We start from the raw sequence: 25,550 nt of genomic DNA on the forward strand, positions 1-25,550 counted from the left end.
CAAAAAGGCAGCCCATAACTAAGCCATCTGAGTGGAAGAAATACAGGCGGCAGGGTAAAACCCTCTTGATGGCCCGAGATATGTGAAGTTGACCATTGTCAGGGTACGGCTAGGCCGAAGGCAATAGTACAGAGTGACGGGGAGTAACGGGCGTCCCTCCTACGTAGCACCGGGTGGTCACGGGCGGTCACTGGCGGTCTCAGGTAGGGGTGCCCACGATGATGCATTGATCTCTACTCCTTCCCTATCCTACTTAGAGATGGTCCTTATATAGATAGCTAGGCCGCCGCTTGGACCCGGCGTAGCCGCAGGTTTGGCGATGCCGGGAATCCTGACTCTCGGCATCCCGAAACTTCACATAGATTGTAATCATGACTCGGGAGGCTTTTGTCCGAAACACCCCACCGGCACCCCACCGGTGTCCTGCGTTCAGTGTCTCTGACAACCATCTTGCATGATAACGCAGTGTCAGGATTTCTGGGCGCGATCCGGGTACTAACTGCATTGACCCCATTTGCAACGCGCTCGGTGAAACACCATCTTCGCATCTTGTTGTTTTATGGGAGTTCAAGACGTAGAATTTCCAAATACGACTGCCACGGCCACCCATGTTTCTTCTCCTGAGCCACTCCAACCAGAACTCCACGCCCAGTACAACCTTCTGCTTCGCATGCGGAACTTCCATTGCCTGCTGTGCGTGCCAGTACACTCCGTGGATTGGCAAGCTAACACAACATTAACATCTGGTGCAACTACTCGAGTAGACAGGCTGGCTGCTTGAAAATGTCATGACTACAATCACACAAGCGTAAGGCCTATAATGAGTATGAATAGTTAATGATTACGCTTTTATAATGCCAACACTAGACTCTAGTACAACCCGATGCTTTCGCTTCTTCTCCTTTACTTTATACATGCACGCCAGGTCAAATCAACCTCAACTCCAGCCAACTTCGACGAGTTAGCCTTCGCTAAGCCTCTCCCCAACCCTCCCCTAACGGTCCCAAAGCAGACATTCTGCTCTTCCCTCCGCATTAACCAAACAGACCGCCTCCCCCATCTAAACTAAAATACTAGATAATTAAAAAAATAAAGATGTAGATCAACGACCATGATGCTGCACTTTGTGTATCGTCCCAGCAAATGCTTGCTCCCCGCTGATGTTTTTGCGTTCCTATGCAACCGCAGTCCGATGCTTCAGCCCCTTCAGTTCCTGTCCCAGAAGTATTACCTCAGACTGTAGACTGTAATGTATGCCACGAGCTGAAAAAGAAACTACCCATCATGTCTTCATACCCAACTCCCCCGCTTGGAAAAGGAGAGGAAAAAACCCAAGACAAAAAGAAAGTATCATGTCGATGATGATAATGATGACGCGCAAGTCAAACCTCCCCTTTTTCGTCCCCACAACAATTTGCGTGTGGTGCGATGCTATACCAAAGCAACGAAAATCACAGCAAGACACGAATCCCTCATACCACCTTCAAAGTCCCATTCCTCCCCGGAACAGTATTCATCTGGGGCATGGCCTCTCTCTGCCTTTCCCTACCCCTCCCTTCCCTACCCCTTTCCTCCCTCGCGTCCGGCGCAGCCGCCTTTCTCCTATCCCCCTCCCTCGCATCCGGCGCAGCCGCCTTTCTCCTATCACCCGACCTTGCATCCGGCGCAGCCTTCGGCATCGGCGGCAACGGCGGCGGTGCATCGCTCATCATCCTTGCGACCGGAGCCCCTTGGCTCTTACTCCTTGTCCTGGCCAATCCGCCCGCACTCCTCTGCGAAGGCGCCGCGGGCAAGGGTGCTGTATTCGGCCCCCGCCTCATGGGGCTCCGCGGGGGCACCTCGAGGAGACTGGATCCTCCCTTTGGAGTCCCAACCGAGATCAGGTCCACGAGATGGTGCATGCCCTCGGGTGCTTGGACGCCGTGTCCCTTCTTGCGGGCCCATTGAGGGGGCTCGTTGAATTCGGGAGTCAGGCTCACGAGAGGCGTGGGTGGTTGGCGGCGGCCTGTTTGTGAGAGGCCTCCTGATGAGCCGGGACGTTGCAAAGCGAGGGGCTGAGGGTGTGCGTCGGGACGCAGACGATTCGACGACGAGCCGGGTGGGCGACGAGTCTGAGAGGGGGAGCCCGGGTTCGACGACGCGCCGGGTGGGCGACGGTTCTGGCCCGAGTGCGAGGGGGAGGCTGAGTTAGCGTGCGCATGCAGAGGCTGGTGGCCGAAAGGGGGTCTGTGGCTCTGTTCGGGCTGGCGGACAATACCGGCTGAGGTACTGGGACGCAAATCGGCGATATTGCGGTACTTTGCAGAATGTTCCGCAGCGGAGGGGAACCAGGATATCTCAACTTTCTTCGGCTCTAGCTCCACCCGCTGGTTATTCAGCAGAGATGGGCCTCGCGTGAAAGCAGGATCCTCGTCTCGGGAGAAGGGGTTACCGCTTGTTGCCGACTTCTCGGCTGCCAGCTGCTGCGCTTTCCGATCCTTGTATTCTTCACCCAGTAAGCCGTGACCCGTGAATGCATCATCGTCAGGCGACTTGATCTGGTCAATAAGGGTAGACTCCGGTTTGGTCGCTTGGGATTTGGACTCGTGCTGAGCTTGAATCTCTTTGGGCATTGTGGAGACATCCGGCACCGGCGGGAGGAAGTCTTTTCCAAACTGAGAGAGGCGCTTGTCGAAGCGCTTCATGTCGAGGAGTGGCTCGAACTCGCCGATGGCGTACGGAGCCTCGTCGACCGAGACCTTCAGTCTGTGTCCGTCGATGACAGCAACATTCACAGACTTCTTGGGTGCATGCTTCACTGACGTGAGCTGTGGTGGCTTGTCGTCCGTCTTTGGAATCTCAATCCGCTGAATTACTGGCCGTCGATCGAGCAAATACCAGCCACGCCACCCCTGAACCTTCTCCGCGAATTGAGCTGCGACTTCGGCATTCTCGGTGCAGAAGTACTGCACGTAGTTCTCCGTGTTCATGAACATTGATGGCTTATTCTGGCTCTTGACCGCGAAGCAATGTTTCTTGGGAGGCTTGAGATGTCGCCTCATCTGTGATTCTGTAGGAGAGTAGAGGTCGTAGTCAGACAGGTGGCACAGGCTCTGTGTCTCCTTGTCCAATGAGGTAGCATTCTGCTTCTTCGAACAGATAATTTGGCCGTTGTCTAACAAGGTGACGTATCGCTTACTCCACTTTCCAGGACGGTTGGAATGATACAAGTACACTTGACAGCCTTGCGGCGGCGCCTCGGTCTTGGGGACGGACTCTACTTCGAGGTCACGGTCATGATTCGGAGACTCGGACACCGACACAATCAAGTGATTGTGCGAGTCGCGGTCCCAGGAATTCATGATATCTCGAATGCGCTCAAAGCGACGGAGCCTGCGCTCTAGACCCAGCGCGATGTACGCTTCTTGAACCACGCAGCTGGCTGGGCTGACCTCGAGGTCGTATGTCATCTGCTTCGCAGCTGAGAAGATGATGTCGATAGGGGTGGTCTCCGGTGTCACGGACAGTATGAAAGTGTGGTGCTTGCAGCAGACGGAGACAAGCTATTGGGCCAATTAATCAGCATATTGCATCCATCGGTTTAATCCGACGTTTTTACTCACACGATCACCGGAGTTGACGGCAGATACCGGGGCGTCCGTCTGGGGTACAATGCCCTTCCCCCCAGCCTCAATGCCCGTAGGCACCTTCGGGACCTCGGGCAGGTTCTCGCGACTCTTATTGAAGTTGTTGAAGTCAAACGAGCCGTTGGGCGACAATGCCGGAGAGAGTTTCGGCGACAGCCCATCTTTGCTCTTGCGGCCTCTGGTCAGGTTGACGAACTTCTCGAGAACAGGGCTTTTCGACTTGAGCGACTTGTTCATGGCAGGGTGCTGGCTGTTGGCCAACTGCACCTGCAGTCTTTCCAAGTCCTTCTTCTTCTGCTCGGCCAGTCTTCTGTCCGGCTCGACAGCCACACTCGCCGTCTGCTCAGAATGTCTGGCAGCGGCATCCTCGTCCCTCGTTAGTCTCTCACGGCCGTCTCGACTCGCAATCGTCCGCCGTTGACTGTCATCGCTCGCCGTGCTGGGTCGGCTAGAGTGGTCGGCCATGTTGCGTTTGAGACGTGTTGTTGCTCTGTCGGCATGCCTCAGTCTCTGAGACTGCTGGGTGGAAGAGGCATGCGAACGCACAGGCGAGCGTTCTCCCTCCTTTTGTAGCGCATCATCTGCATGGGGTCTGGTCATGGGGATTCGATGGTTGTCTGGAGGTGGAGCCGTAATCTTCGGGGTGACATCGCTAGGCGCAGAAACGCTCATGGATCGTCTGCGGTACCGAGACATTGACCTGGCAATAGAGTTGCATGTTGCAGGCGCCAGTGCCGAATCCGCCAATTCTCGGTTTTGTCGTGCCCCACGGTATCCATTGTTTACGTCGTTTCCATAGTTTCCCTCTGTCGAGTTCAACACCTTGTTCACCTCGCCCGCTGTGGTCGACAGGCTCTTTCCTCGCAGGCTGCGGTAGCGCGACAACTTGGGTGGTAGCGGCCCCCCTATCTGATTGGGCCCTGAGAGTGACATCGTCGGCACAAGCCTGATCGTTTCTGGTATGGCACCGACCGGGTGGACGATTATCAATGGTGATCTCCAACAGGGTCCCCGTAGCTGTTATCGAAATGTTGGATGCTGGTGGGCACGTTGTAAATGCGCAATCTCCACACGATGCAGAAAGTACCCGGAAGCAGTCGCAAGCGAATGACGCGAAAAGTCGGCGGCGCAGCAGCACAGACGGTCGCGCGCTACCGCGAGTCTCCCTGTTGCTTCAAGATATTGACTCCGCTCGTGTTATATTTTCTCTCCTGTTCATCGACTGGAACTTATTTTGCTAGGCTTTTCGGCGTTGCGGCGTTGCGGCGGAGTGTGAATGAGCCCACGTCAAGTTAGTTCTGACTCGTAATGTCGCCTACCAGTGTTGTTGCATTACCGTCGAATATCAAATCCACCCGGCAGAGAAAAAAAGTAAAAGGTGTGTTATTGCTCCGAGCCGGCAAATGGACAGCAAACGTACGTGTTAAGGAAAATGGAGACTCCCAATCCCTCCCTACCATTCTGGACAAGCGGAGTTTAATGTGGCCAAATGGCATTGATGTCTGGCTGGCTGGCATGACGAACTGAAATGGCTGTATGCAGGGGAGCCTGCATTGCGTCAAATCGGGGGGGAAAACGAGGAACAATGACATCTGGCATTCTGGCTGAACGGCTAGGGATCTCCCCAGGGCAACCAATCATTTTAGCCCGCTCTTCGCTTTTCGTGCGGGCAACCAAAGATTTTACATGCGCATTGGTGATGTTGCAAACTGCTCGCTTGACGGCGGTGAACCAAAAGGAGAATATTGAATTCGCATTGCAGATTGGACATCTGGAGATTGGACATCTGGAGAAACCGGTGATTACTGTCTAGCTTCTTGGCAATCTGCACTAGTGAGTTGTGCATGACCACTCTCAGGTCCCAACGGCTGTGATCGTGTCGGAGGATGCTAACTGCGCCTCGCCGAAAGAGTTCTAGAACATTTTGCCCCATGCTGCAAACTGCCACGAGAACTTGGAACCGTCGACGCGTCGCAAACCAAACCCAGGTGGTCTCTTGAATCTCAGTCGAATCTCATCGTAGCAATGCGTGATTCAAAGGGATGTTGTCACTGCCGTGTGTATTGCTAGCTGAACCAACCACCAGGCTGATGAAGGCGATCTAAACTACTCAAATAGCTCATTTTCTGAATGCTCTCACGGACCACCGCCACCAACCTGTGAAATCTTGGGTAGAAACATCGATTCCGAGATCTTTCAGGGCCTTCGTGCTCAAGTGGCAATCGTAAGGTCTCTGAACCGAGGCATTGGGGTCATTGCCCTCGGTGTTCGCCTCAATCGCTGCGATCGGCAGGCCCATTATCTCTCCAAAGAGCTGACATATCTCGTATTTGGTGTACTTATCCTCCGAAGAGAACTGCAGGATCTGGGGCAGCGCCGAGCGATCCCCTGCTTGCAAGTACTTGGTCGCGACATCTGCACGGTAGTTAGCAGCGAAAGCAGCCACGTGTGTCCTTTGATTAAGCGACGGCACACGGCATGGAGTCACGGAACCGGGTTAGCAAGAAGTGAGATGTTTCCGGAAACCTACCCTGACACACGCGGCCAACGTCCTCGGTGTTGGTTGGGTATCGCAGGGCCCAGTGGTCCATCTTGATCTTGGCCCCCTCCTCTTGTGCCTTCCAGACTGATTCCATGAGAATGTTGACAGCACTCTCCGACGGAACTTCAGCGTCACCGTACAGCACTGGAACTCTCATGACCACACCAAGGCCTGGCTTTCCAGCGCTCTTGAATTCTTCCAGGGTGGCATGTTCTCCATCCAGCTTGGTTTGCCCGTATAGGTTGGTCGGTCGGGGTGTGGCACCCGCCTCATAGGGTGCATCCCCAGGCTTGCCAGGGAAGACGTAATCGGTTGAAATGTAGATGAGGAAGATGTCCCGTGCCGCACAGAGCTTCGCGAATGACTTGGACGCAGCTACGTTGAGAGCCCGAGTTCCTTCCGGGTCGCTTTCGCACTTGTCCGGGTAGCGATTCGCGGCGCCTGAAAAGGATGTCAGTCGGGGAGGTTTCGGTTCGAGAGCCGGTGTAGCAACACACAATGCACAACTGCCTGAGGCCTTGTTCGTGAAATCGGGTTAGCAGAGAGGAGATCGGAGAATGTGGCTTCTCGGCAAGGGAAGGTACTGACTTGACAATGTCGAGAACCTTTTCAACTTCGGCGGCATCGGCAAGGTCGACCTTCAGGATTGAGTTTCCGTCGGCACGAGAAAAGCCAGTGCCTTTGACCGTCCAACTCTCCCGCTCGAAAGCTCGCACCACCTGCCGACCAAGAAGGCCGGTAGCACCGGTGACAAGGACTGCATTTTGAGACATGATGGCGAGGCAGGATATAGATCTTTGCGTCCTTGAAGAAGTTGAGCAGAGTTCACTTGGCACAGGACAGGACTTCGTTGCTGAAGCAGAAGAGGGGCACATTCAAATCTTGCTGCCCCGCGGTGTTTAGCGCACGTACAATGGGGCATCGCTTGGGTCCCCCTGCAATTGAAGTCATTTGTCGAAGCTCGAGCTCAGCTGTCAACAGAGGGATCATGTAAATCTGTCAAGAAGATCGTCGGCGTATGTCGAGGCTCACAGTAGCTGTCGGGCACCTATTGACATTACTCATAAATTATCTAGCGCGTGACCGACTAACTGAGGGCATCAAGGTAAACAGAACAGCCAGGATATGCGAGTTATAGGCTAGAGATTCATGAGAAATCATATGCCGTTGGGTGGTGGGGACCCGCATATGTCTATTCTTAGAATTTGTTGGAGTTCAAAGTTTACTATGTACCTTAGTCCACCACATAAAAGTCAATCGGGGTTCTAGTCGAATAACCAGCTAGCTACCTTAAGATAATTTACTAGGGTATCCATGTTATGGTCGCCAATATTCAAACTGAACAGTTGAGTCCTACAGGGTGTAGTCCTTGAACAACATTGCCCAAGGCTTGTTTGCTGCCCAGGCCTTCTCCCATCTTGGGATCCACTCAAGAGCACAATCTGACGCCCTGAAAACGCGTTTGTACCAGTAGGTATGTATATACGTACCCCTGGTGTCGTCGTACTTCATGGAATTGGAAACTGTGACTAGGCCTGTAAAGCTTCATTGTATCGCGGATTCATTGCTTCTCATCTCCTTCACCCTCACGATCATACCAATCACCATTTCTTCCTAGATGCACCGCGCAAGTCGTCCACATTAAGGAAATCCATGCCTTCGCCCATCAGGTCGTGCCAAATTTGGTTTCTCAGGCTGATAGGCCAAGCAGGCAGGTCCCAATACCTTGCATTCAACCCTCGTCTATGCGCCCCTTTCAGCTGGCCTCTGATGGTTCGTAATTGGGACCTGTCGAGTCCTTTCCATAAGGGGACCGCACCCACGGCGGATTTAAAGCTGACACTCGCATAAATGGAGTTTGTCGCGTCGTAAGTCAGAGATCCGACGGCTGGCGAGTCGAGGTCGTCCACATCTGGGTCCTCCCACATTTCGCCAAGCGGTGCATCGAAAAATGTGTCCCGGTACGTCGAGTTCTGCATTATCGAGTCGAAAGGGGTGTTGCCCGTGCCGACGACTGTAACCGGGCCGTAGTGCACCTTTCCGTTCTCGACATAACTCAACCAGCCTCTTGATCTGAGAGGTTCGAGCTGTTCTAGTACCTGGTCCCAAGTACTGGCCCCCTCTGTCTTTACATCAATCAAAAGTATCAATGTCTGACCGGGGTCAACGTCGAAAACACCGCGCCGCGAGTATGGGTCATTGTAAAACTCCGTCTCTGGATTTGTGCGATCTAACAACTCGACAAGGGGGTCGATGTAGAGCGATTTGAAGGTGCGGTTCCTTGTCAGCGCGGCAGGATCATGGCCAACATAGAGTGCCGGGCCGTCGTCAAGCAGCCATACATCCGCTTCGGTACCTACACAACCCGCGTGGAGGGCTGAGAAGAGGGGCACTTTCCTCCAGTAGTCGTTGTGCGAGTGGCATGGTATCGGCACAACGTCGCGAAGAAAGTCAGTGGGATACCACGCAAGTCCTTCTGTAGCGGTACCAGGCTGCCCCCAGTTGCCAAAGATCTTGTCTGGGTCGTCTTCCAGGCCGAACAAGCTTCGCGATATCGATATCGCGAGCAATAAATCTATGAGTACAACTGCGGCTCTAGTATATTTGTTAGTAAGCAAACACAGGCGAAGCAGACAATCGCAAACATACAATATCTTGAGGCCCCAAATACTACCACAAATGCAATACTTTCGTGCTCGTTGGCGTTGTGTGGTTAACTCAGGTCCCTTCTCCAGGTCTGTGACATATGTCTCTTTCACGTCGGTATAACTTTGCGTAGACATGTACGTCTGGCTGCTCTCACCGCCGAAGAAACCGTCAAGCGTCGCTCTCTCACTGTCGAGACTTTGGGATGATTGACAGTGACTGGTGATGTTGGTTGCGCCGTTGCGAGCGGAGAAACTCATTTTGATATCTCTCTTGGTTGTCTGAGGCTCGTGAAGGAATGCGGGATGGGGAATGAGAGCGCTTGATCATTTCTGGCATTGACGTCTTCAAGGCACCTTCGTTTCGACTTTGGTTGCTTACTACATGCGGAATGTATATGCAAACAGTTCAACTAATAGGAGTTCGAGACCAGCGGCGAGGGTCTAGGATTGGGTTGGTGACATGATCAAGTAGTAATGACGAACCTTTTTCTTAGGATGGGCAGGAGCTGCCACGATAGTGGACGATACGGGAATGCGCATGACGACTCGAGTGAATCCAGCTTGATACTTAAACAAAGACCAGACACTAGTAGCGTGGCTGCTAATGGTCATTAATAATAAAGTTGGAAGACAGCAATGAATGAACTCGAGGCCGCATCTCGACTTCTGTGCATCCCCGCTCTCGTCCCTACCTTGATTCCATAGCGCAATGGCCTCGGCCATAATCGACCGCTCTGGCTGGAGCTCAGAGCACCTGGGCAGGGAACGCATGTTGGTTGGTCAGGAGAGTATGGGATTTACGAGGGGCAGGACCCGAATTCTCGTTGGCTGGTACTGGCGATCAATGCCGTCAAAGCTACAAGCGGCGAGAACCGGTCATGGTGGGGCCATCACAATAAGGTTGCTACCCCGTGCTCAAAGCTTGATTTTCCTAGTTCAGCTTCAGCAAGAGTGCAGCAGGCATGTGAAGAAATTTGCTGAATTTTTGAAACTTCAACAACGGCACACGCAGCACAAGAACCGCCCGAAGCCCATTCGTCGCCATGCCTCACAAACACACCCGCAGAGAAAAGGACTTATCCACGTTCGTACATACCGCACTGAATGATGCGATCGTTGTGGAATATTGCTTACTCATGACAGATTCAACTTACCCCCAACGCAATTCGCCAAGCCACTGCCAGTCACACAATTGAAGAATGATTGGCGTGCGAAGAGGAAGAATGGAAAGTCAAAGAATCTCGCCAGCGAACCGCAGATCAATCAGAAGCGGAAGCGAGAACCGACTCAGAAAGACGATGCACCGAGAGCGTTCAAGAGGCTGATGGCCTTTGCAGATGGCAAAAAGCCGCCATCTGGACTCGACAACGGGACATCTTCGAAACCCAAATCAAAGAAGAACAAGAAGGCAGTGGTGGATGCTACCGGGACAGAGGCCGCCGAAACATCCAGGGCTGCAGAGTCTACAGAGACCAAGAATAGATTGGAGATCCCTACGATCCGTCCCGGGGAGCGCATGTCCGAATTCGCTGCTCGTGTCGACGCGGCTCTTCCCCTGAGCGGATTGATCAACAAAACCGCCAGGACTGGAAACGACCCGTTGAAACTGAAAGTGTGGCGGACCAAGAAGGAGATGCAAATGCACAAGCTGTACGACGAGTGGAGGACCGAGGAACAAAAGATCAAGGAAAAGCGAGAGGAGGAGCTAGAGTTGGCAGAGGAAAAGGATCAAGAGGAGCAAGAACTAGGCGTGACATGGAAGGTCGATGCGCAAGTTGGCGCCAAGGGGAAGAAGAAAAAGAAGGGCAAGCGCTCCAAGTATGCTGGGGAGGCTGCCGAGCCGGAAGAGGATCCTTGGGCGGAGCTCAAGCGGAAGAGAGGGGAGACGAGACCCGGACTCCATGATGTTGCGAAGGCGCCACCGGAACTGCACAAGAAGCTACCACATAGGCTAACTGTGCGAGGTGCTGCTGTGGCAGTTGATGGAATTCCTAAGGCTGCGGGAAGTCTGAGGAGGAGAGAGGAACTGCAAGAGGTTCGAGATGATGTGGTGGCGCAGTACCGAAAATTGATGGAGGGAAAACGACCAAGCTTGTACCAAACGCAAGACAGCGAGAGCTGATCCCATGCATATTCAGTCACGTACTAGATACCCTAAATTACATTCAATGCTAAAGGCTCTCTCGTCAATATTACCATACAACAACTCAGTATCAGCTAACTTGTGTGATTCAGCAACCACAACTTAATCAAATATGTGGTATGAGATGGATGTTCACTGCATCCCGAGAACTGCGGAGACTGGAAAAGCAAGACTCGTGGCCAGAACACCACCACCGAGGAATGTTAATACCAGGTAATGCCAAATGCGGCATGAGAAACAAGAATTGCTTGAGGTCTTTCGATGTAAACAAGCGATAACTCCTAGTACTGTAAATCCTGTCGGCACTATCTTGGTTACGTACGAGGCCATTTTAAAACACCTCCATGCCAATGAAACTACCATATTAGTAGAATACAACAGTTACTCAAAGGTCAAGGCATGTTGTAGGTTGTTTCACTTGTATGGCTCATTTCCCATGAGTCCATATCGAGTTAAAAACAGCAACATGCTACTGATGATGGTGAACGCAATAGTTATCATCGTCATTGTAGTATTCGCAGGCACCGTGAACATTGTTTTTGAGAATCTTCAAAGATATGACCAGGGCTGCCATACGCCCACAGTGATGGCATCTTCTAAGATGTTAAGTACGATGGAATTATTCATAACCAGCAGCAATAGCGACGTTTTAGTTGGAACTCTGTTTTTTTTCCCAAGGTGGCATATAGTTCTTATATAATACTCGTGATTAACTTACACAAATCCATAATTCGCAAGAACGCGCACAGGTTCAGATTGTACTAATATTAAATTCATCGGCACCGGTCCAGACACGACCTGCCGCCGGTTGGAGGGCGCATGGGCTACGTGTCAGCGGTGGGCAGTGAGGCACGGGATGGAGTTCGCCCCTGACAAGAGTGAGCTAATGCACTTTACTAGGGACCGAGAGCCCTTGCCGCAAAGTATTCGCCTTGGGGACGCCACAGTGTCGCCGGTAGTCTCAGCGAGGTTCTTAGTAGTCTGGTTCGACCGCAAACTGACGTGGCACGCCCATGTTGAGCGTGTTAAAACAAAAATGGCAACTCAAAAGCTAGCCCTGACAAAGCTAGTCAATATGTCGTGGGGCTGCGATCTTATACGGGCGAGGCTGTTATATACGGTGGTTATCCGTAGCGCGATCGCCTTCGGGGCGACTGCGTGGCATATTATAAGTGAGGAACCGGCAGGGCCAGCTAAGAGCCTGATGGGGATACAGAACGAGTGCCTCCGGGTAGTCTGTGGCGCCCACAAAGCGACGCCGGTTCGCCACCTGGAAGCAGAAGCAGCAATCCCTCCACTGGACCTCTATCTTAGTGCCCGGGCTGCTAAGTTTGAAGAACGGCTACGGCTTAGCGGGAAGAGAAATCTGCTTCGCAGCGCGAGCGCTAAAGCGTCACATATACTCCGGCAGGATAGGCCGGCGAAGAGGAAGCAGGCGTCGCAGCTACTCCGACCGGCAGGGTACACTATGGAGAAGGAGGCCCGGGGCTCCGAGTGGATGAGTGAGGAAAAGGAGATCCCGGCTACCCTCCTCGGCCACTGGAGGAAGAGATGGCTCACCGGAGCAGAGCATCACGATCGCCAGCGACGCGCTATCGCTGAGGAACCGGAGGGCCCTTCGATGCAGATACCGAAAGGGGGCAAGTATTTCGGCCTGAACCGACTGGAGGCGTCTACGCTGTGCCAGATCAGGACGGAAAAAATAGGACTAGCAGCCTTCTTATTCAAGACAGGGGCTTTTGGCGTGTACTCGCCGCTATGCCGCTGTGGCGACGCCCCTGAGACGGCAGAGCACGTAATCCTCTTTTGCGGGCTGTTGGAAGGACCGAGGGAACGAGTACGGGCCGCTATCGCACCACGGCCACTATACTCTCGCAGAGACCTCGCAACGGCAACAGGAGAACCAGTAGTTAGTGGGACTATTGTAAGGTGGCTGCTAGGGACGGGTCGGACAGCTTCAAGGCCCAGATAGCATCGATCTTCTCAGGGGGGACTTTGTTGGTAGGTTGAGAACCAACGTAGTATGGTAGTGAACGCAACGCAGTCGCCAATGGGGCGAACCGACGACGCAGCGCATGTATTTAGTCCAGCCATTAGGGCACGGTTTGACATACGGGAGTACTAGTAGAGGTATCGGGGGCTTCGAGCCTACGGCGTATTTAATAATAATAATAATATTAAATTCAATGAAATTTGTGAGATTCCGATCACTTCATGTAGTGCATTGGAGAGGATTGATAAACTGAAGCTATATAGTTCTGAGTGAATGTACATAATCCGCAAAAGGTTTCTCTTCCGTGTTTCAGCACAGAAGCGGTCCGGATTATGGCCCGGATACCTGCAGAAACAAATGCAGTACTGTAATTATCGTAGAATACTGATAAAACTACATATTGGAAATTAGGCGTATCCCTACGGCTATTCACAAAGCACACTTAGGAACGTGAAATTGAGGCCATGGAGACTCTTTGAATATATACAGCTTACTGTTTTGCCATCGAATAAAATCAAATAATGGTAGGTAGTATCCAGGTGTGAAATTAGCTCAAGTGAATGACTTCTTGAAAGTGAATAACTACCCTCTATGTTTATGTTAGCTTCGACATAGTCTGGTAAATCTCCTAATAACAGGAAGACCAGGGCTCCAGCAACCATGTATTATTTCCCACCTTATGTTATGTCTCAGCTCCACATTGTCTCCCATCATCTTAAGTTGTTTTCTACTCTAAAGAATAATATATCGGTCTTCAAAATAGTTTTGGAGACCTATATTGTTGTTATAGAACTAGAACCAAACCTGGGCAATACCAACATTGGCACAACACCGCTATTCCACCCTAACGCTCTTTCCTAGGTGTGAGCGCCATTATTAATTTCCCATGACGGTATTTGAAGAACCTCACATAGTGGGATATTCATTTCTCTCAGATGGCAGGAACAACTAGGGTTCACCTAATGAGCGTCCACGAACAGGCATTCATCACTTCGTTTTTTGAAGTTGAGAACAGCAGTAAGTTGATCACTACCTCTTGAAACTTGCCAGCACATTCAATACAACACGAATTATTGTCAGACCCAAAGCCGTCTATGAGACACTGAACTTCGCGACTCCATGTTCATATCCGCAGACCACAGATCTGCCACCTTATCGCGGCGACAGTAGAGTGACGGCAGAGAAGTGACAGCCATACTTGATCCATCCTCTGAACAATTATAAATGGGGGTAATCTGGCTGATATTGCCGCCACAAAGTCGTTACAACTTCGCCTTGGCAGAGACTTTCAACTCACTCCTTATGACTACCCAGTGTTGGTGAGTCTAATAACCACAGTGTCAGAGTATCTTACACACGGATCATATCGAGATCTTCCACTGTGCCCCACTTTGCCCCGCCACCTAATTTCATCCGTCGGCACTTGCCGTTTTTCTCCTGGTTTGATTTTCCCTCCAAGAAGGGAGACCATCGTTTTCCACCAGCAGCGATTTCATTCTGAAGCACCGGATTTCGAGACCCACACCAAGCGGAATTCTGAGATACTCCTTTCAGCACCTTTAATACCTTCACTCGGGTCAGCGACATGGAGAAGGGTATCGATGAGCTGATCGAGTGGCTTCTCGACGAGATTGCCTTCTCGGGACTTGAAGGCGAGTCATTTCACAATGCCCTCCCCAATCTTCACATCTGCTAAGAGACTTTGCGTACTTCGCACGGACGAGTCAATAATCATTTTGCTGACCTGAGATCAGGATTTTCGGCTCTTCACCTGGTGAAAGCAGTTAAGGCTTTCTACAATTGTAGCGTTGATTCAAGCGAAGGTGACAGTGATGAGACCCTTGCCAGTGTTCCTGACTGGAACACGGTGTTGCGACAGGAGGTTGATGAACAGGACTTTCAACATGCTTCGACAGTCTGGAAGTGGCTAGCGTCCAGGAATGATGTTTCTGTCGGACCTAATAGGCAGTTCAACTGCTTGTCACTAGAGGAGGTGTTGGCAATTCCAGAAAAGGAAGATAAAGAAGTTGGAACTGCAGCGGTGACTTCGGATCAGCCTCCTCCGACAACAGCCCACGGAGTTCAGTCACCAAAATCAAGAAAATCCAAGAATTCTTCCAATATCAGGCCGAGTCTTTACCTTTCAGAAGAACGGCTATGGAATGCCCTTGCTGGCCACAGGCCTGATCTGAAACGAATCCCGCAATTCGAATGGAGGGCCCTGGTTGCTATTGCGTCTGTCAAGGGAAAGGGGATTCTGCAGGGAGACTTAGTCAGATTGACTGGGCAGGACAAACGATCTCTACCTACTCGGACCGATGCTCTCGCCAAGAAGGGTTACATCATCAAGCAACCTGCCATGCTTCGAGGATGTCGAACTAGCAAGCTATGGTTGGCCCGTTTTGCGGGAAATGCAGAAGCAGAGTCCAGTCGCGAAGGACTTCCCATCGACGAACTAGATCTGTCTCCAGAGACATTGACGAAGGATGGCCTGAAGCCCGTTCCCTTCAGTCACTACTATACGGGGGAGAAAGAGAATGTCGACTACCTTGCCATGGGTCAGGCTTTTGTTGCCGTGGCCAAGGCCTTTGGGATCATGAGATACTGCGATCTGCGCGTTAAAATGGGTGTTGCCGAACTAAATCCCCAGATGCGAGCCCTCGCCAATTCGTCGCGATGGTTCGCCCATATCAAGGTGATCAAGTTCACTGCAGGACAGTTTCCAGGATCTGCTAAAGTCTTCCAAGACTGCATCGAGTTCCTTCGCGATCCCACAAGCGACGAATGGAGAAGCTTTCGTACGACGCCCAAAACCCGCATGTCAGTCCCGTCCACTCGTCGGGGAAAACAGGGGGCATCACAAGTAGAGCCTACCAATGCCCTGACGAGTAAAGTACCGAGAGGCTACACCAAACGAAAGCGAGAACTAGCTCTGCTGGCAACCCTTCCGGGCCCAGAGCTAATCAAGTTCTCAGCTTGGACACCATACAAGCCGATACAGAACACTCTGTTTGACATCATTAAACGCAGCGGCAAGGAAGGCACATCGAACGTTGAAGTCCAACTGTTCACGGCGGGCCACCCATATAGGAAGTGGGTGGCTGCTCTGATGTCGGCAATATCTCGTCCTCATCCCGCAAATCCGCCAGCGTTCTCTGTGACTTCACAACTAACCCGCATCGGCAAGACCATGACCTACCAGTACTTTACTAGTGATCTTGTCAATAATGCTGATAACACACGAGTACAGGAAATTACTGAAAATAATGAGACGGAGACCACCGAGAAACAAAGCGAAGTCTCATCAGAACAGAAGACTAGTGAGAATAATCAGATGGAGACAGTTGAGCAGGAAGGGGAAGTCTCGTCAGAGCAAAGTAACCTAAATGGCATTGTTACTTATGGCTTTCAACGGCCAACTTCCACCAAATTTCTCGCAAGCGGTGCAACCTCACTTGCACAAATTGTGCAAGGCAAACAATCAGGGAAGCCAATACGGCGACTCGTCAATACTGGACATGCCCTTGGTCGAACAAGCACAGAATATTCTGGCCAAACGCCACGCCGTCGTGGTCGACCACGGAAGTCAGTTCAAGTCGAGGAACCCGCCGGTGACTCTCTCATTACCGCAGAAGATCTTCCTCAATCCCTTGATAACCAGCAGACCCCTGACACCCGAAGACGTCTTCGTCGGCCACACCAAGACTCTGTGGCTGACGAATTTTCTCAGTTGGTTGATGAAGAGTCTCGATCTCTTAATGAACAACCTTCTGCTGTGTCAAGGCTCCGTCGCGGGCGCCCGCGCAAGCAGTTTTTGATTGATGAGCCGTCGGATTATTCCGAAGAACCTATGCAACCATCAGATGAACGACCATCAACTACCACAACGCGCCGCCGTGGTCGACCACCCAAGAAGTCGTTGGTGGATGAGCCATCAGACTGTTTGGATGAAGCCCCAAAACCTTCAGCTGACCAAACATCAACTGCTGGGCCACGCAAACACATTTTGGATGAGGTGCTCAATCCGGTGCAAGAACCACGTCCACGGGGCCGACCACCCAAGCGGACTAGAATGGAAGATACAGCCGCGGCAGATACAGAAGAATGGCATCCACGCGGTAACATCTCCCTCGCAAAGTATTATGAGTCGAAGAAAACAAAAGTGGCAATCTCCATTGGACCAGAAGAATTGACCGTGGAGGAAAGCTGTCAAGCCTGGAGTCGAGGGCTGTCAGGCGTTTACTATGGATATCCAAGTTCCATTGGTCCCAAATCTCGAGGGCGGCAAAAGGAATCGCTTGTGATGCAGTTTAGATTTCCGGCTTTGAGAAACCCTGACTTCTTGGGCCGCAGTCCTGGCGACCCTGCATCAAGTGCTAATACGACTGCCCCTGAGGTAACTGCTTCAGTCAGTCCAGACACCAATGGAGAAGATACATCCGCAACCCAGATGGATAACCTCAACACTGTCAGTGAGAACGGCTCGAAGGTTCCCGACGGGAAGGAAGTAGACGAAGATGACGACGAACCAGATGGTGGGACGTCTCGAGTCAATATCGGCAGACCAAAAAATTGCGCGAAGCGTGGGCGCAAGACAGCAGCAAATGGTGGCAAGCCATTCAAATGCGACAAGTGCGGTGGCACCTGGAAGAATATCAACGGTCTGGAGTACCACCAACAGAAATCCAAGACTCCATGCAATCCTGACTATGTTGCGCTCCCGCCAAAACCAGTCTGTCGACCAGGAGTTCAAACAAAGAGTACTAGAGAATTGGAGTCAGATGAAGCCACAGACACAGACGAACATGGAACAGTGTCGCTATCTGGATCGAGTCGAAATGCCAAATCGAAGCAGATGAAGGTAAAGGCGGAGAGGACTAGAGTCAAACGCATGCAGACCGAGCTGCCAACCAGGCGGCCCAGTTTAGCCTTCGCGCCTAGTCCTTCGCCGACAGAACGCACAAGCATACGCCCACCATTCCGTAATTCTGCTCTGCTTGGAAATATGACAGTTTTTGAGCCAATCCGACTGGATAAGGAACTTGGCCGTCCTCCAGCAGCCAAGCATGGTACGCCGACGCCAATATTCCAGAGTTCCGATGAGAGATCACAAAGGCAGTCAAATTCACCGCTGAAAATGGCTTCTCTTCTGGATACCCCACGATCTATACAGAAAGCAATAGATGGTACTAGTATTGGGTCGTCAGCACAGAAACCGGTGAACGGAATTGACAACAGGAAATCATCAGCAAAACATTCAGTACATGTAAATGATAACAGGGAGCCATCATCAGACAAATTGACGAAGGTGACTGGTGGCATGAATACCTCGGCAATTGATGTGGACCAAGCAGAATCTGGGCCAAATACACTGTGCACTTCTGCACCACTGAATCACGATACTCCCTCTCCGTCAAAGGCCGCCATTGTGCCGTCTTCTAACCAGTCCCAAGAACTACAAGGCGAAATTGCTTCCCTTTCGGACCCCAACAAGAGCAAATCGGGAGTTGCTCCATTGCAACACGCCCGATCGCTCAAGGGTACTTCAAAGACGCCCGCAGCACAGCGACGCGAACGAACAGCTGACATCGTGCTGGAACTCATGGAGAGAAATAGTGGAGTATTTCCAGGGGATCGTTCTCTATACCTTATGATTGCGTCCATCTGGGCTCAGAAGTTTCACGATATAGGCCCGCCAGATTGGAGGACACACCAGAATATCATCAAGAAGTTGGCAGAGGCCCAGATCATCAAGCAGGAGTTCTTTGGTTTCTTTGACTCCAGTGGTAAAACCAAGTTTTTATCAATGATCTACAAAGTCTACCCTGACGATGTCGAGAGCAATCATACAGAAATCATCGAGGTGAGAAACCAAGTCAGGGACAAGATCAAAGAACTTTACCCGGAACCCTACATACCAGCAGGGTTTGAACTCTCACATAAGGAATCAGAGTTGTTCGATGCTGTTGCATTGAAGTACCGGGAAACATCTCCACCTGCAGATGGCATAACACAGAACAAGGCACGAGAAGTCGCGGTGCTGAGGTATAACGTCCCTATGGACAAATACGGCAGGTTGAAACGACCACTCGTAACCGAAGATCAAGACGAAAACCACCTACCCAAACGGACGAAACGAGAAACTATTGCGTCAAATGACACAGCTACACCCACGACCAACAAGAAAGGAGAGCGGGCTCGGAAATCCCAAAACAAGCTGCAGGAGTGTCACGATGACAGCAAAATGGCAAAGTTTATCTGGAGTCGCAAGCATGGCCAATGGCAACAATCCTTGTCCTGTCTTCAGAATCCAAACACGGGCGCTTGGTCACATGTACCGGGCAAGTTTGGCGCTGGTAATATTGACAACTTTATCGCGTCGGTTAAGCAGGTTTTCGGATGTAAACCCGTGAAACGCCGCAGGCGCAAGAGACAGAACACCAAGGACGTTGAAAGTGAACCGGCAAACGGTGACACCGTTGTCCCAGCTCAACACAAAGTGGGCAAAGCGTCCGTGTCTTGGAACCTTGACGAGTTAGTTCCTGAAGTTCAAAGGGCAATGGACGCATCGACGTCTGTCCAGATCCTGGAACCTTCAACTGCAGCCACATTTGTACCATGCGACGTTTCCGATAATGACGATGACGACGACTTCGATACAGTACCTCAGCAGGCAGACCCCCCCGAAAACGAAGATCCCACAAATGACCAGGGTTATCGCGTGAGGTTCACCCGTATTCAGAAGATATCGGCCATCGAGGATGGACTGTGGCCCATGAAATATCCCAAGCCCGTTTTCAGAGTCGACCAAGATGGAAGTTACACCATGGATGGCCACTTCCCGAGTCTTCACTGGTTCTTGAGACAAAACCTGCCCCAAAGTGCTGAGGAAATGGCGGAGAAGTCCAACCAAAAGCTCCATGCCGGACGCTGGGCCGACAACCACTTCCGACGCTTTATGCGCCAGGTCACAGGAATTGAGACGTGGGAATTGTCTGCGGAAGGGGTGTACCTTCAATACCGTGGAACCATCGCCCCGGACTACATATACATATCTCTTGGAGCTAATTCCAGCATGGTGAGCATGCAACCCATGGAGATTGAGTGGCCAAGCGATTTTCAGTACACGTCTGATATGTTACCGGCGGATATCAAAGATGCTTCGTCAGATGACGATCGCATTCCCTACGAACATCGACCAGCAGAGAAGAAGCGGAAGACACGGCATATTACAACCTATCCGAGAGCAGCTGTTTACACGACTCGTACGCTTATGAAGATACCCACAAACCCCCGAGGACGTTGGAATAGGCACAGAGCAGTTGGGGACGGAATGGGACTTGAGGGAGAGAAAGAGATGATTGTCGCGTTTGTTGTGCTGAAGCATCTCATTGGTGGCGTGGACAAACTTGCAGACTACGGCTTGCTCGTCAAACTATTCCCCCAGATGTCTGTGTCGGGCTTGAAGAAGTTCTGGACAAGAGTTTCCAAGGAAAGAAGAAGCTTCATAGACGCATTGTCCACGAAATTTCAGTCCGAATTTCTCAAGGCGTACGAGAAGGACGAACTGCCAACTATCAACTACGACGATCTAGAAAATTATGACTGGAAGACGGTTATAACCTGGGCCTGCAACCTTGAAACCCATGAGCGGATTCAGCTTCCTGTCAACTCTGAGGAGTTTCACAAGCGATACATGCTTGTGGATCGCAGAGATGGTGCGGAAAATTGGCGGGAGTCCTGGTTCAAGCCTACGTCTTCAGTCTTCTCTCGCATTGACGCGTCGTCTAGTGAAGCGATGACGATGCCTGTGGCTTCTGCAACCGCCACGAACGGGGAGACACAGCTTGCAAGATCCTGGATCCGCTCTCTATGCAACAATTCGAGGAAGAACACGGTCGGCCAGGAGATACGCGATGCTCTGCTACAATTGAGCCAAAGAGAACCACAATCCTTGAACGCATTGCTAGAACGTGTAGTACAGCAGCTCATGGATGAAAACGTCGTGAGCAAAGTGCGAGGCAAAGGATTAGGGCAAGTCTTCAAGCTCAACCAGAACTTCCAGAAGCGCCTTGACGCCAAGTCTCATGTTGTCAAGTATGCACGGGCTACTGCCTTCAAGGCTGAAATGGACGACAATTTCCGCAATAACAGAGAAGTCGTCCTGCCATACAACATGCCCGATGGTGAAAGTATGGCGGTGCTCAACCTGCATGCATGCGGAAGAGTCAGGCTGGAAGACGTGGACCTTAGACATATTCCTTTCGGCTTTGAGCCAGGCAACTACGAGGGTAGGATGTACCCCAAAACCTACTACCACTTCTTCGTCCGGGTCGTCCCCACCGAGAGCTACATATACGACGACGACCTGCCAATCTTGGACGAAGCCAAGATACGAGCAGTTCCCGAGAAGGGCCCTCGTGGAGAAATACCCATTTGGTACGATTTCTTTGGCAACTTGGACAAGGCACGCTGGGCCCAGTATCTTTGCGCCGTGGCCTTTGTGATGGCCACAAGGGGTCCCTTGAAATCGCAGACGGTCGTGATGCATCTAAGACCCATCATTGAGGATTTTGAGGCCAAGCTGGTCATGGACTGGCTTGTCCGACTGGGATTGCTCCAGGCGGTAGCCGATGGTCATGGATGGATCGTGGCAGAGTGGTGGTGGTTGGTCGTGGGGAGGATGTTGGCCTCGCAGTTTTGAGACTTGACTTGGCCATGGACCTATGCGGAATGATTCATTCTGCCAGGCGTGGAGCCTGAAGAGGGACATGGACAAGGCTGCTGCGAAAATGAATGTGCGTGCTCTTTCGGGGAGACCTCAACAGCTTTGAAAGTTGAGATACCCCGGTGTCTGCATGAATAGTGTAAAATCGTATCTAATATCTGCACCACATTAGTTGACATGCCTTGCGGTTTGCGCAAACCATAGATAGCGCAATACATTTACCTTAAATCCATATTATCTGTCATTCATGAATGTTACTAGTATCTTCCTTTGGACTGCCTTGCCTAAGCTAACTCTACCTGTAGGCAAAGGGGGTGCTCTACTTTATCATTTGATGTTGGACTTCGGTGCTTTTGCTCTTCATGTGAATCTCTACGCATGATAATGGACAGATTATGTGCAGAACCTGGAATCTTCGTGGCATTGCTCGCATAGCCAAGTTTAATTCACGTTTTTTGTCTAGCTGGTGGCCGTTGAGCTTTAAGATGGGTTGACAATGCCGTCTTGTATATTCTGGGCAAACTAAAACCCGCCCTGTTTTGAGGTGTTTCCACTGGTGTTTATATTGGCTCCCTCGGTTGGATTCCAGTATGAGTATGGCTATTGTCATACATAAAAGAGGTCCTTGGAAGACCTGTCGTCTTCTATATTATGATCGGAGGATAAGGTAGAGGACCTGGTTGCATTAAGTGAAGATGGTTGGGGCCCAATGCTTGAAGTATGATATATATCTTTGTTGGTAGGTTGAGAACCAACGTAGTATGGTAGTGAACGCAACGCAGTCGCCAATAGGGCGAACCGACGACGCAGCGTATGTATTTAGTCCAGCCATTAGGGCACGGTTTGACATACGGAAGTACTAGTAGAGGTACCGGGGGCTTCGAGCCTACGGCGTATTTAATAATAATAAATGATATATATCTATCGCCAACCTTCTCAGACCTTGTACTGGCCAGCTGATGCTATCAATCAACCGACAGACAGCATCTGAGCCAAGCACCAAAGACAGCGTGTATTTCCGAACCTCAAGCCCGAGAACCACATACCCGGCTGGCCATCTGCCTCCCCTCCTCCCAAACAAGGTCCAATTCATCCCCTGAATTCAAAGTATTGCAAAGACCATCATCTTCCGAGCGACGACCTACTAACTGATCGATCGGAAACTCCCTACCCTTATCCCTACTTCTCGAAGCAAGATGGCCAGCCTTTCACCCGAAATCCACAGGCTGCCGCCCGACTTGCCAGTCAGAAGCTGATGCACCACCAAATCTCCCACGACAGCCCGAATATATGCAGCTTCTGCTCGCAGGATATCGCGGGCGGCCGTGGCAATCTATACGCCCACCAGCACCGCCATCATCGCAGTAAAATGCTCGGTGATGCAACCCTACTGGCCGAGTTGAAGAAGCACAACGGCCAGTGGAGACATTCCTGCGATCGGTGTCGGTGAGAATGCGTCACAAACGACAAGCCTCGGCTGGCCGATACATGCTTCGGGAACGCAGAGTCGAGGTCGAGGACATGGAGACTAGGGCGCAGAAGGAAAAGGAAATAGACAATGGAACCAACAACGAGATCAACATAAAAGTCGAGGATGAGGGCATTACGTCCAAGGACCGGAAGGGGAAGGAGACGGAAATGGGAACCAACAAACCCTTGGGGGAAGCAGGATCTCATGGACGCTGACCGCCTCTGTGGGGTTTGCGGGAGCTATGAGGTCCCTGCCGATGAGACGGGGAGACTTCATTATCACCTAGTATAGGAGGTGGGCCATCTAGTTCTCCGTTTCAAGGCTATAATTGCATCTTACAAGCTGGAATAAAGTGGAAATGGACCTATATTGTCAAGTGCGAACTCAAAGTATTATGCTATAGTAGCCCGCAACTGCCATGGCTTGAATGCTGGTGCCCTTCTGAGGACAATAACGAATCAAGCTCTCAGCGGGACTAGACATGATTATGTGTTTCCAAGAGTGGGATACACCGCGTTTTCGTATCCGATGGGGGACAGAGCGTTTTGTAAATAAGACTGATTTGAAGTACCCTGGAATTGGTAAGTTTGATAGCTGAGGTGACCCATGTCTGACTTGATGAGTAGGGCTCGGGAAGCCGGCTTGGATATGTCGATGTGTATATGGACTTGGCATAACTCTACTAATAATACAGACTAGATAGGCTTCGTAGCTCAGGGGTGGAATGAGAAAAAGGTCATTTATTTGGACATTTATGGATACCGAATCTTCAAGATGCAGGGCACCTTCGCTCAACATTCTAGATACACACGCCATATCCTTAGACTGAGTCTCGTAAAATAGATCATGGGCACTGTATATATGAGTCTCAATTATCCGTAAGAATTCTGAAGCCGTTAGAATTGCTGATACTCGATGCATAGCTCACCGGTGGGTCCCGCTTTGTTCAACATCATGCATCACAGAAGTGGCCGTAACGAAAGTCGACTCTGTATAATGTAAACAATAGACAAAAAAATACAGCAGCATGCCAGAAAGAGACGCCTCCAAATATTGTAGTTAGAGTGCGTTGCGGCAACTTCTACAGCTAGCCATATAGGTGTAGCTTGGAAACACAATACAAAACATGGCTGGACGCTACAAACTTGGCGTCAAGACCTAGAATAAAATGCTGTACAGTTTTAAATATTGCTTGAACCCAGAGGGTACAGCTTCTCGTGCTGAAAACCCAGAGTGACCTCTAAGCAGAGATCCCCGATTGCCATCATCCCCATCATTCATAACCCGTAGACACATGCCGTAAGATAGATATAAGTAGATATAGAAAGAAAGAAAAAAGTGACCTTGATGATGCCGTTCCTACATCCGATAGCCGTTTTTATACCATGTGCATGTTCGTGCATAAGTACGGAGTCCTGGGTATTGAAATATCGCATTCAGATATTAAAAGAATCCACTCCACATCAATACTAGGCGCCCTAGTACATTTCGTCTAGTGACATGGGCCTCATCGAAGACTCGGCTTTCGACCGGGGCTTATCTCGTCACTGTGGCGGTACTCGCCGGCCCATAGGCGCTCAAGCACTTCAATGGCCCTAAAGTTGTTCATGTAACCGGACCTGGAGATAATCTCGCGGCACTTGTTGTGTAAAATGTCCTGCTGAAGTCTACGCAAACCGATAGCAACATGTGGCCTCAATGCGTAACAAGGTATCATCTCTCCTACTGCACCTCGGAGTCTATTAAACGACTAGATATGATGGAGGAACCATGAAGGTAAGATGATCAACTATAGGTTTGATCATAAGTACTATCGAATCAAGAACCAAGAGTGTTGATGATAGAAACTAATAATATGCTTGATAATTTTAACTTGACTGTGTTAGGAGTGAGCGTTGCATCTAATGTAAATACGACGAGACTAAGAGGATCGACAACTATCTATGCTACACACGGAGAAGCTATCACAATCGATTCGAGGATGAGCAGTCTTCAAAGCACGATCTGGCCAATTTCTCTTGAACAGGCATCTTTCGCACATAGATACAAGATACAGACTCTTGAATGAACGAAATGACTTCCAAAAATTGGGCTAACAGATCCAGAGATCAGTGTCTGAAGATCCATCGGTGAAAATCAACGAGAAGGAGCTATATTTCGGCGGCGATGAAAGCCAGACTTAAAGATCATGGCACGGCTGATCCATTGACACCTAACAGGACGCAGTGGTAACATAGATTACAGCGAGTATTGGCAGCATATTCTACTAGACTAGCGATGCGGAAGCATTCACAAAGAGGTTTTTGCAGCCCCAGACCAACCACAGCGCACAGATAACGCGCGGCTGCCCTAATTCCCTGTCTTGTAAGCCTGAATGGCTTCACTACAACGCAATGATA

General features: G+C 50.8%; 5 protein-coding genes across 5 annotated transcripts; 2 read left to right on the forward strand and 3 right to left on the reverse strand.

Annotated features, from left to right (window-relative positions):
* Nucleotides 1-1,417: 1,417 nt before the first annotated feature.
* Nucleotides 1,418-4,738, reverse strand: BCR38DRAFT_3372 (uncharacterized protein). Its single transcript, XM_040855521.1, has 2 exons — nt 3,603-4,738; nt 1,418-3,542 (listed from the first exon to the last, which is right to left on the reverse strand). The coding sequence occupies exons 1-2, from the start codon at nt 4,557-4,559 to the stop codon at nt 1,473-1,475; spliced, it is 3,027 nt and encodes a 1,008-aa protein (XP_040720676.1). The 5' UTR covers nt 4,560-4,738; the 3' UTR covers nt 1,418-1,472.
* Nucleotides 4,739-5,378: 640 nt separating this feature from the next.
* Nucleotides 5,379-7,318, reverse strand: BCR38DRAFT_415902 (uncharacterized protein). Its single transcript, XM_040859061.1, has 4 exons — nt 6,757-7,318; nt 6,666-6,685; nt 6,157-6,609; nt 5,379-6,041 (listed from the first exon to the last, which is right to left on the reverse strand). Exons 1-4 carry the CDS (start codon nt 7,041-7,043, stop codon nt 5,746-5,748), a joined length of 1,056 nt encoding a protein of 351 aa, XP_040720677.1. The 5' UTR covers nt 7,044-7,318; the 3' UTR covers nt 5,379-5,745.
* A 451-nt stretch (nt 7,319-7,769) lies between these two features.
* BCR38DRAFT_330821 (uncharacterized protein) lies at nt 7,770-8,951 on the reverse strand (the record flags this gene model as incomplete). The annotated part of the gene is made up of 2 exons (XM_040854997.1): nt 7,770-8,763; nt 8,818-8,951. 2 exons carry the CDS (start codon nt 8,949-8,951, stop codon nt 7,770-7,772), a joined length of 1,128 nt encoding a protein of 375 aa, XP_040720678.1.
* A 772-nt stretch (nt 8,952-9,723) lies between these two features.
* Nucleotides 9,724-11,017, forward strand: BCR38DRAFT_519551 (uncharacterized protein). The gene is made up of 2 exons (XM_040865138.1): nt 9,724-9,900; nt 9,960-11,017. The coding sequence occupies exons 1-2, from the start codon at nt 9,860-9,862 to the stop codon at nt 10,936-10,938; spliced, it is 1,020 nt and encodes a 339-aa protein (XP_040720679.1). The 5' UTR covers nt 9,724-9,859; the 3' UTR covers nt 10,939-11,017.
* A 3,274-nt stretch (nt 11,018-14,291) lies between these two features.
* Nucleotides 14,292-21,905, forward strand: BCR38DRAFT_381327 (uncharacterized protein). The gene is made up of 2 exons (XM_040857413.1): nt 14,292-14,604; nt 14,707-21,905. Exons 1-2 carry the CDS (start codon nt 14,538-14,540, stop codon nt 21,654-21,656), a joined length of 7,017 nt encoding a protein of 2,338 aa, XP_040720680.1. The 5' UTR covers nt 14,292-14,537; the 3' UTR covers nt 21,657-21,905.
* The last annotated feature ends 3,645 nt before the right edge of the window (nt 21,906-25,550 follow it).

This window comes from Pseudomassariella vexata, assembly GCF_002105095.1.
Source record: "Pseudomassariella vexata strain CBS 129021 chromosome Unknown BCR38scaffold_1, whole genome shotgun sequence".
Taxonomy (NCBI): domain Eukaryota; kingdom Fungi; phylum Ascomycota; class Sordariomycetes; order Amphisphaeriales; family Pseudomassariaceae; genus Pseudomassariella; species Pseudomassariella vexata.

What these genes read in the sequence shown, in the direction of transcription:
- BCR38DRAFT_381327 (XM_040857413.1), top strand. Translation starts at nt 14,538, where the DNA reads ATGGAGAAGGGTATCGATGAGCTGATCGAGTGGCTTCTCGACGAGATT. An exon ending in TGCCTTCTCGGGACTTGAAG is followed by an intron (nt 14,605 to 14,706) that starts GCGAGTCATTTC and finishes ACCTGAGATCAG; the next exon opens with GATTTTCGGCTCTTCACCTG.
- BCR38DRAFT_3372 (XM_040855521.1), bottom strand. Translation starts at nt 4,559, where the DNA reads ATGTCACTCTCAGGGCCCAATCAGATAGGGGGGCCGCTACCACCCAAG. An exon ending in CCGTCAACTCCGGTGATCGT is followed by an intron (nt 3,543 to 3,602) that starts GTGAGTAAAAAC and finishes TTGGCCCAATAG; the next exon opens with CTTGTCTCCGTCTGCTGCAA.
- BCR38DRAFT_519551 (XM_040865138.1), top strand. Translation starts at nt 9,860, where the DNA reads ATGCCTCACAAACACACCCGCAGAGAAAAGGACTTATCCAC. An exon ending in AGAGAAAAGGACTTATCCAC is followed by an intron (nt 9,901 to 9,959) that starts GTTCGTACATAC and finishes TACTCATGACAG; the next exon opens with ATTCAACTTACCCCCAACGC.
- BCR38DRAFT_415902 (XM_040859061.1), bottom strand. Translation starts at nt 7,043, where the DNA reads ATGTGCCCCTCTTCTGCTTCAGCAACGAAGTCCTGTCCTGTGCCAAGT. An exon ending in GCCTCAGGCAGTTGTGCATT is followed by an intron (nt 6,610 to 6,665) that starts GTGTGTTGCTAC and finishes CATCCTTTTCAG; the next exon opens with GCGCCGCGAATCGCTACCCG. An exon ending in CGTTGGCCGCGTGTGTCAGG is followed by an intron (nt 6,042 to 6,156) that starts GTAGGTTTCCGG and finishes ACTACCGTGCAG; the next exon opens with ATGTCGCGACCAAGTACTTG.